The sequence below is a fragment of the Nesoenas mayeri genome (assembly GCF_963082525.1).
Source record: "Nesoenas mayeri genome assembly, chromosome: 11".
Lineage (NCBI taxonomy): Eukaryota > Metazoa > Chordata > Aves > Columbiformes > Columbidae > Nesoenas > Nesoenas mayeri.
Genome location: NC_137563.1, coordinates 14236735 through 14247745, shown reverse-complemented (window position 1 = coordinate 14247745; position 11011 = coordinate 14236735). Strand labels below are relative to the sequence as shown.

Sequence of the window (11011 nt, the reverse complement as noted above, 5' to 3'; positions counted from 1 at the left end):
ATTCTTACATATTTCCCTGTCAAGAAATCTGTCTTATACTTACTGCTGGAGGACACATTCACTCATATTTGGATGATTAAAAGTGAAATACTTAGTTCAATGATTCTAGCAAGTTGAAAATCAATTTGCTTCCCACACACATTTCACCGTGCTCATTTGTGTCATCTCCTCACATTCGGTAATTGGTTCACAACTCTTATTCACACATCCCTTGCACATAGAGATTAAACAAATTGCAGAGCCAATATCCCGTTTCAACAGAGCTCTTGCACATAATTGTTCCTAAAGGAAGGAAGCTTTGACTTCAGTACATGCTTTCATGCTCCCCCAAAGCAAGGGTCAATTCAATAAAATCTTAATAACCAAATGATCAAAACAGTTGCTTTAAACAAGAGATGACTAAATACCTCTAAAGCTTTGCATACGTATGGAATAATAATTACAGTATTTACAAAGAAGTCAAATGGAGTTAAACACTCATATCCCACAGTCAATGCGAGTGTAAAATGTTTGGACTACAGTCAGCTAACATTTGCCTGCCACAGTGTCCGCAGTGACACAGCACTGCAGAATTGCGAGAACAAAACACAATTATTAGCTTACTGAAAAAGAAAAAAAATATATCACAGCAAAATAAATGTTGTTTTCACACAGCTGCCTTTTCTATTTCTTTTTCTCTCCCTGAACGTGGGAGTTCGCAACCTAAAAACAAACATTAGGAAACCAGGAAATCTCGGTGGTGATCTCCACACTTGCCACCCAAAGAGCAGTGGACCTGCAACAAAATATGGACCACAAACTCAGGAAAAATACAATTCAGTTAGCAGCTCTCTGGAACAAGACCACACCATGCAAGACCAACTCCCTGAAAAATTTGTCCTTACAAGACACTTTGGAGAATTTTGCCTCCCTCTCATACTGCTTTCAAAAAGGAGCAAGGCTGGCAAAGCAGAGAAAAGCCACCTTTTCCTGCAGCAGAGCACACAAGGTAGCACAGCCTCTTCCAACACAGGATTCCCATTCCCTGTCCGCTTTATGCCATTCATTTGATATAAAAGGCCAAGCATTCCTTGCACTTCCCCTGGCCCAAGGATACTCCTTGCAGACACTCATTTGCTAAAGGCAGACGGTGAGCCAAATGCTGCTAATATTAGGTCACAAATGTTCTGAACACGGTCCCACTACCAATCGTTTTCACCGGCAAAAGCCAGCATGGAACACAACTGAGATTCCAGTCAGACTCTGAGACCCAGGGAACTGGCTCTGCAATGGAGCTGCGCAAAAGACGGACAGACAGATCTCTACCTACAACTCAGGCTAGTCAGGTCCTACCTCCTCTGCGAGGCTGCTAAAGGCTGCCAGCTTGTGGTGTGTCTGCGACACAGGAATTGTCTGTGAGTTCCATACAAAAAAACCCCAAACTACTGCTCAAGGGCTGTTGGTGGAGCATGACCAGCTTTCACCATGGCTTCCCACTCACGTTTCAATTCATCAGTCTGTAGTGTAGTGTCTGGATATTGTTTTCCCTGATACTGCATCTCTGCAGCAGGTTCAGAAATTCCACAGCACAGAGCATGGTTTCCAAATTCTCTCAACTTCCAGGCCGCGTTTCCTCCACACAGGAACTTGCAGCTTACTACCACAGAGGTGGGCTTTGGTTTGGTGGTGTTTTGGTGTTTTTTTAAATCACATGGCCCTTAGAAGCAGTCCACATGCCATCAGACAGAAAATCACTAACGGAACTGCAGACCTGTCAGTTAGGTCTAACACTAAAACACAGGAAAAACTTCTGCATCTTTTCTGCCCTTACTCTTACAGTCCCCCAAAATAATTAAGTACAACAGCATTTAGGTCTTTCTTCTCTGAACTGTTATTTCCCAAATACTTAACATAAATTTTGAAGCTGCTAAATCCTCCAAATCACGTTTTCACCACAGCTGGCAAACCAGATTGCATGTTCTCTCCCTCAGGAACAGTTACAGCTGTGAACAGAAACTCTGTCACAGGCCTTTTCCTCTGGGCAGTCTGAGGTTCAGGTGCTCCTAACGACACACACACACAATCAATGGATTACACCTGCTGCTGCACAAACACCTGCCTCACATGGTATAGCTCTCAGACTCCCAGCACACCCTTTAAGCTGTGTGCCATCTTTCAGACCTGCAAAATTGCCTAGCTTCAAATCTTACAGATCTTTTCTCATCCATTAGCTTTCCCAAAAGTTTTCTTTCTCTGTATAACAATTGTTTCCTAAGCCCATCTCTAATGTTTTCCTTGTGGATCACCAAAGCAAAAGGTTCTGGTTTTCCCCAAAATTTAACTGCAAACTTCACATGATCAAAACAAAACTTTATTCACACAAGGAGCTTCAGAAACACATTTTCAATTCTTTATTTGCTACTGGGTTAACAGCCCACTCCAATAAAACACTCCCAAAAACAGAGAGCAAGCTCCTCAGTTCTCAGTATATGTTTTGAAATGTTCCGGAACTGAAAAATGGTGACATACACAACAGCAAAGCCATATTTCATCAGAATTTTAATTCAATATCACTAAACCATTCCAGGATTCATCCTCTTATTCTCCAACCTTCCACAAGCTTCTGGATTGCACATGCTCCTCAACACAGGACTCTCTTTATACCTGACTCTTTGCTTTCTTATCACTCACAAAACCTTAATTCAAAGTACGTACCTGCGCTCAGAACCTAGGACCAACAACCCCCCATGAAAGCTTCCAGGTTTTGCAAATTCAGATTTTTTGCAAATTTTTCAAATTCATACCTTAAGCTTGGTTTTGCATTCACACAGCACTCTCCTCCACAAGGACTCCTCCAGCACCGTGCTGAGCAGCTGCTAATCCTGTAACAATTACATGATGCACTGCACCTGTTACTGCATCGACTCTTTTTTTTTTCCTCTTAAGGGGGAAGTCAGCCCATTCAGGGGATCCACTTCAGCCAAGTGCCAACATGTTGAATGCTATCAAAATACAGATCAAATAACCCTGCCTCTGCTTCACAAAGTTAAGAAAGCAAAACTAAGCCTTAAAAGCACTAAGAAAAAGCATAAGTTTAGTTAGCCTAAGACAGTGGTCAGCAGAAGCCCACATTGAGCTACATTTCAGTAATCTAAAAAGCGAATTCTTAACTGTGTAGCTTTGTATAAATTCATTTAGCCCAGAAAAGCTTAAAAACTTTAAAAGGTGTGACAGCACAGTCAGCACAGGGACAAGGGCGATGATCATAACAAGGAGGAGAGATGCAAACAGGCCTGGAAGTCATAACTTGTACTTCATGCGACAGCAAAGGGAAAGCCAATACACTGCTGAGGCCTCTTGTCCTTAAGCAGCACAACAGACTGAAATAATGGAAGGGCTGATGACCAAAGGCAGCTGGACAAGCAGGTGGTAGCACGGACAATGGTGATCTGAGAAATGAACTGCATGCAGAAGAGAAGAGCACTTCACTGGCCTGTGGAGTCAGAGCCACACGCGGAAGGAAGACACTGAGGGCAGAAATACCTACAACTGAAGGAGCAGATGGGTCATCAACATGGACACTGAGGGATGAATATGAATGACTGAAAATGTGCCAAAGATAGTGCTGACAAAGACAAGTGATGGCGGGAAGCTGGGAGGATGAAGCAGGAGCACAAAACAAAAATCCAAAACCACTAGCAACAGCAACAAACAACCAACAACAAACCAATCGAACAACCAACAAAACAAGATAAAGTGGTAAAAAAGAGGCTTTAAGGCCTGGAAGTGGCAAACACTTGCAGTCTGAAACCAAAATAATAAATAAGAAAGACTCAGTAGGCGGCCAGCTGCAGCAAAAACACATTCAGGTCTCTGCAAGCTATTTAAGTGACTGAGGTATGTCGAAGGTGCTCAGTATATGGAGTTACGGAAAGCAAGAGAAGATAGCAATGGCAGGAGGATGTGTAACACACGGTAAAGTTAAATGCAAGTAATGGGGAGCAATATATCATATGGAAGGCAATGGGGGGTGTAGGGATGCAGAATGTCAATTTGCATCAGTGAAAGGAGATAAGTCTCATGAGGAAAAGGGAAGAGCAGACAGCTGATGAGACGGCAATGAACAATGGGAACAAGAAACCTGTGAGAGGAAAGGGTACCTGAAAGAGGCATCACAGATGAGCAACAAATGACCTGGTCAAAAAATACCACATATTAGCTTAGCAACAGTTCCACCTGTCAAATTGCATTGCCACAGGGACAAACTGTGTGCCACAGGGACTGCCTGCGAGAGAGTTACTGCCTGCCAGTGAAGTGCTGTATGCCCTCAGAAGTGGCAGAGACTTTCATCCCCCTTTTCTAGCTGACATAATGCAGCTTTTTGAACGACTTGCATGTGGAGTGCCCTTGGTTTCCAGAGGCACCGTTCCTCCAGGAGTAAGTCCACATCCAGGGAGAGCTCTGCACATACGGTTGCTGCAGTGACTCGGAAAACAGATGCTTCCAGGCTATATGAGGAATCTCTGAGGTTTGGTTTTTAGAACTGAACTCATACTAGGGCTGGAATATCCTAGTCAACAGTGGAATAACATTGTGAAACACTTCTCAGGTGTGTTATCTTTCAAAATTAATATTAGAAGGCAGAAAATAAAATTGTAAGGAAGATTTATCTTCAAAGTACAGCTGAAACTGCAAAATACACAGAACATTTTCACCAAGAAAACCAGAGGGTGGATCTTTTAATTTACAGTATCAGGCTATGAGAAAATAGTATTCCAAAGTGTGAAAGCAGTGTACAAAAATATGGAAAAACACCAAGACTTTTAATAAAAATATTAGTCTTCAGATTCACTTGATCTCTTGATGTGCTTTCCAGTAATCACCAAAAATGAAACAGCAGAGTTCCTTAAGGCCCAAACAGAATCTGAGTTACAAAACAACTTGAAATTCTTAACCTACTTACAAGGGCAGAAAGTGTTATTTTAAGGTGCAGGCACAGAAACAAGTTCTCATGTGATAAGAAGCTCTCTTACAGCCTGTCACTTATTTATTGTACCTGTCCAGGCATGTATTTTCACCATAAGGTAAAAGCAAGATAACCTTAAAAAGATAAACGAAGTATCTCACATTTATACAAGACGAGCTTTCATACATGCAGGCAGCTCATAGACACCTCAGCTTTCTTTATGGACACATGTGCTGACACCCTTTGCAATCACATTTCTGCACAGAAATCGTCTCTTGCAGATGACTCCTCATAGCCCGCAAAAGTGTATTAAAGAGCTCACTTTGCTGTAGATGAAAACTACGGAGCATTCCACAAAGATTAACTGCCCCAAGTGCTCCAAAAGCAGTCCCCAAATAACACTGGGGTTATCACTTAATAACACTTACATTAATGAGGTTTATATTGAACTCTTCCTATAGCTGTGATGTGGAAATTTTAAGAAATAACTGACTAGATCAAGCATTCTCAATATCCAGGTTTGGGTTTTGAGAAGTACTGCATAAAGATCAGTCACGTGGCTCATCCTCAGATATCGCTTATTGAATTCAGTCCTCTGCTGAAGAATAATCTTCATCTCGCGCTTCTCTGTATTGCATTGAGGCTTTCCCCTCTGGTTCAAACCTGAGCATTTTTATATTCAATCTCTCTGCAAGCTTCTGTGCTGCAAGCTTGGCTTGCATTTCCTATAGAAAAGAAAAATAAAGAGAGACACATCTTAGAAAACGTGTTCATTCATCATTTTTGTCCTGCTATACTAAAGTATAAACTTGACGTAGTAACATCAGCAATTCCAGAGTAGACTTAATTAAAAATTTTAGTAACTATCGAAGGAATTTCAGGTTTCTTTCACGCTTATACATAACTGCACTGTTAATACTTCAAGACCTTTTTATAAGAGCTGAAATTCCCCACATGGCAGTCCTCACCTGTGATACACTACAGTCAGCTTTAACAGAAAAAATCAGTCCACACTGGAGAGCAGCTGTGCACAGTAACCGTGCAGCAATAACAACGCTTGTCATTCAGCAGCCTCCGCAAAAAATCTGTCTCCATTTTCCAAACAAATGACATCCTTTAAAGTGCCAAGATGACTAAAGTAGCAAGTGCCTTTAAAACCACTTTTACAATAGTGTCTAATTGAAACACTAGCTTGGCACTACCTGGAAAGTCAAAATCAGAATCCATTACAACAGAATTTGAAGAACATCAGGACTAAGATTCTTCAGGCACAGCATAAATAAAGGCAAATGCTGATATTTGCATATTTTAAGAATAACAAATACTGCTAGGCCTTCACTTACGCAAGGGCCAAAAAGTCTTTAAAGACTAATAGGCAAGGTTTACATTTACATTTCTAGTCAGAGGTGAAGAGAAAGCAATGAGGTTAGTGTAACACCACACAAAGTGTAACACTGCATTTTATTTCATGCAGGAATAACACTTTCAAAAGGGATTAATCCATTCTTTAATTATATCATTAGAAGAATCACATACAAGGAAATGTACCTCTCCTCAAAGCCTGCCCATCTCAATTTCATCCTCAAATTCATCAGTATGAAAAGATCCCTTTATGCTTTCTTTTTTTTAGGAGTGATCCCAAATACGTAATTACTTCTCAGACCAAACCTTGAATTCATACCTCATAAGCTTCTTTTTGCTGTATTTGAATTGCTATGGATTCCTCTAAGGATAACAGCTTAGCAGGGGAATGGTGAAGTGGTGGCAGCCGAGCTGCTGTGATGTCATTCAAATGTTTCTTATCCCTAAGTCGTCTTTCTTCAGCAGTAATTGGAGAGCCAAATCCCCCAGGCGATTGACTGGATGAGGAACCATGCGATGATCCACTTTGCTCTCCTGATAACCTGGAAGAGATAAAACATAGAAGTTGTGACCTAAATTTGCAGCACAAGGTTGAACAACTTCAGTTCCAAAACTTGCTGTTTTCAACATGTAAGAGTTGAAAAGAAATCTGAAGTATTATGACACTATAAACAAATAAGAAATAAGCAGCACTCAGAAAAACTAAAAATATTTCTCTGCAGAGAGACAGTATCGCAAGTTACTCGTGATAGTAAACAAAAAAGGTATGCCCATTAATTAGCAAGTATGAAACAGCAATGCTTTTGGAGTCACACAAAGCATAAACTGCTACAGCTACCAGTACAGTGAATCGTAACTTCTCTAGAGATGTGGGAAAAGCAAAACATTACCTGCTATTAAAGTTCTACAAGCTCTAGAATAAATCCTCACGAAAGTTTTGCTAATTGCTTAACAGTTTTGTAGCCTAAGCTACAAATATAGTATTTGTAGCCTAAGCTACAAAACTCTATGAAGATTCATGGCAGTTGTTTCACCGTTCAATATTGAGATACTCTGACAATTAATGCTAAAGAGCCGATACATTAACCTCGAGTATCATATGACTTTAAATGTCTTTAATTACCACAAGAAAACAAACCCATCGTGCTTGTTCTGTACCAACTTCCAATTTTATACGAGTCCATTAGTTCACAAAAGGTTTTTCTATCCCATAATACTTACATATTTGGTTTAAATTTGCTTTTTTTAATGACGGGGTTCTTGGCTCTAGACTCTAGAACTTCAATATAATGTGGTGTCTTGGGGTGCAGGCTTCCAAAGATATGGCCCTTGTGTTGTTTAGCCACATTCTGCTCTTGTTCCAATACTTTTTCACCGTTATTCCCATCTACAATTTTAACTTTTTGAAAGGCATCAACCAGTGCATCTTTACTGTTGTCTGAAGCAGCTGTACTTTCTGTACCATCCTCAGGATGGCTCGGAGATACCTGCTGATCGTTTTCCAGACACCTGCTTGTGGCTGAATTGGAGACAACTTCACAGAAAAGATTCTGATCTTTTGTAACAGTCTTGTCTTTACCATTTTTCCCCTGAGTCCTTTGATTTTTCAGACTTGTACTTGTAGCATCTTGCTCAATACATTCTGTCTCCTGCCCTTGGGACGCAATCGAAGAATCTTCTTTAATATTAGAGTTTTCATTAAAGACTGAGGAATTTTCATGGGTTTGTGTGTCCTTATTTAGAATAACTTGATGTTTGCTTGTATTAATTTCCTCCTGTTTCCCCTGAAACTCCAACCTGACAGCAGATAACAGCTCAGCCGTCCTTGCTAATTCTTCCTCTTGTAAAATGGCAAGCATCAGCTTTTCAGCAAAATCGGAGATCTTCTTACCCTTATCTGGAAGCCTAGCAATGAATTTCCTAAAACAAAAAATCAAAACAAAACAGGGTATAAACAATCCCATTTCAATCTGACGTACAGAACTATTTTATGAGAATAGCTAATGTGGCAGGATTCTCATTCTAATGTTGTTTCTGATTTACATACTAGATTTCTGAAAAGCATTAAGACGCAAAGGGCCTGCAACCTCAAATGTATATTGTGATAGAGCAACTATTACGTTCTTACTGCTCAAAGATATAAGTGCTAGTCTGAAAAGTGCAATGTGTAAATATTTAGTAGTAAATATTTCACCCAAGTGGTGCACACCGTTTTTTCTGTCTGCATTCCCAGAAACAGCCGCCCAGGGATGACAACCCACACAGGCGCATCATCTGAGCGCTGCCCCCCGGCTGTGCCCCGTCACAGGATCACAGGATGTCAGTGCCGGGAAGGGCCCTGGAAAGCTGGTCCAGCCCGACCCCCCATGGAGCAGGAACACCCAGGTGAGGTGACACAGGAAGGCGGCCAGGCGGGTTTTCCATGTCACCCGCCGGGCGTGTGACAAAGGGCCCGGGGGCCGCGCCAGGGCCAGCAGCCCCGCACCCCCCGCTGCTGCGGCAGAAGCCGGGAGGCCCCGCGCGGCCCGTGCGGCTCCATGAGCCCCCAAAGCCGCCAAACGAGGGGAAGCGTTTCGGCCGCTGCCACCGCCGCGGGGACGGCGAAACGGGCGGGAGGCCCGCCCCGCTCCTCGGCGCCCGCCTCTCCTTACCGGTCCGCCAGCAGCCGCTGCTGCCGCCTCAGCAGCTCCCGCAGCTCGGGGAGGCTCCGGCCCCGCCCGCCGCCGCCCGCCGCGGCCATGGCGCCCCGCGCCGCCTGTCAGCGGGGCAGCCGCCCGGGCCCCGCGGCGCCGCTTCCGCAGCAACGCGGAGGCCGCCATCTTACCGGAAGCGACGGCAGCCGGCAGGGCCCGACTTGGTCGGAACGCGAAGCCGACACGGCCGCTCTTGAGCGGGGGGATCGGGAGGAACCTCCGAGTGACGGGAGGGGGCGGGACGGGGAGTCACCCAAGCGTAGGGAGTCGGTACCGCCACGCACGTCTGAAATAACGTCAGGCATTTGTTTTCCGTGGGCTCAGGCAGCTGTTGCGCAGGGCAGTGGGTGCGTTAAGCTCAGGGTAATCCCCACATCACAAAATCCTGCCTATAGAAATTGAGTTTGATTCAAGAAACATCCTCACACTGGGCTGGGCATGAGAAGCTGTGCGGGGCAGAGGCTCATTGTTGTCCAACTCTATGCTGTTCAAAAAGCAGCAAAAGCTTACATGTTGCTGACGTTAACTATTTTGCATTTTCAGAGATGAACACCATGCCATTTCCTTGTGTTTTAGTAGCTTTTAGCAGAGTATCACTCTCTATTTAGGACTCGGGGTTTAATTTTTAAAGATGTTAAAGTTTTCTTTACATGGTGTTTATTTTTAACGTGTTTACATGTCACACAGAGACTGAAGATAAAAATTCAGGCTGTAATATAACACTGGCCTGCTTACTCCACACTCTAAGTGCCATGAGCTCTAGTAAGTCCATCTCAAAGGAATAAGACAGTTCCCAGGTGGCAGATGTTCACCTTTTAAAGCTGATCTCGGGGGAGGTTTCTTGATCTAAGGAAGAGTGAAGAGGCCCATTTCTCAGAGATTGTTTTATGAACAGAGGGGTACCCCGGAGGGGGAAGCATTTTAAGCTGGCTGCCCGCCCCTTGTTTGCTCAGCTGGAAGGTGGCTGGAAAGGCTGAGGGCCGGGGGAAATTAGATTAATCAAACAGGCAGCTACCCATGGAATAAATACCATGACCAGGGTGAAAAAAAACAAGTTAAGGGACTAGCTGAAGAGACCACTTCAATGTCTGTTACACACAACCCCGATCACCTCCTGTGGGAGATCGTCAGGGCGTTCTCACCAGGAGATCACCCACTGTTAGACGACACAAAACTGTGGTTTGGTTTGTGGTGTTGGCTAGTTGGTTTGGGGTTTTTTAATGATTTCTTAAATAACTTCCTCACTTAGGACATTATCTCAAGGGCTATTATTAGATACAGTTTTCAGTCAGTCTGTTTTCTGTCACTAGATGTCTAGAGTTAAATATTAATTTATTCTGCAATAGCATGGCTGGAATTACTAAGCAATTCAGTATAATTTCTAAAAGACAATTAAATTATTAGAATGACAATGAAGAAAAAAATCAGGTATTCTAACAAAAAAGAATAAACCACATTAAAAAAGCAAACAAACAACACAAAGATGTGACACTGGAATAATTCACCTTCATATATAGTGTAGCAAAAAAGAAAGGTATTCAAATAACTAAGTAACCTATTCTAATACGTATTCTTTAAATAGATGACACCCATTACAAGGAACATTGCAACGACATTTATGCCTGATTTTTTAGTGTTTTCTGTTTTATCAGTTACAATTCAACTGATGTATTCTAGTCATATGACATTTCAGGGGAGACGGCCATGAAGGACAACTGGCTACATTTTTTTCAAGGGGAAAAATTTCCTGTCAGAAATATCTGAGTCTGCCCCAAATTTGCATTAAAACTAACACCCTTGCTTCTTTTCTGTTACAGGTATCATTTCTGTTGCACTTTTCCCATTTCCTCGTACTTCTTTTTATTTGGAAAAGGTGCGAAAGAGACTTTAGAAAGTAGGTTTTGAGGGGGAAAACCTCTACTTTTACAGTTTCTCTGCTTCTAGGTGGAAATATTATGGGGCAGGAGAAAAATCAAGCCATATGCACAAAATAAACCATCCCCAAAATAAC

At 42.6% G+C, this 11011-nt stretch overlaps 1 protein-coding gene across 1 annotated transcript; it reads right to left on the bottom strand.

Moving 5' to 3' along the window:
- Positions 1 to 2418: 2418 nt before the first annotated feature.
- POLR2M (RNA polymerase II subunit M) lies at positions 2419 to 9141 on the bottom strand. The gene is made up of 4 exons (XM_080351127.1): positions 8959 to 9141; positions 7529 to 8227; positions 6627 to 6849; positions 2419 to 5670 (listed from the first exon to the last, which is right to left on the bottom strand). Exons 1-4 carry the CDS (start codon positions 9045 to 9047, stop codon positions 5533 to 5535), a joined length of 1149 nt encoding a protein of 382 aa, XP_080207253.1. The 5' UTR covers positions 9048 to 9141; the 3' UTR covers positions 2419 to 5532.
- Positions 9142 to 11011: the final 1870 nt, after the last annotated feature.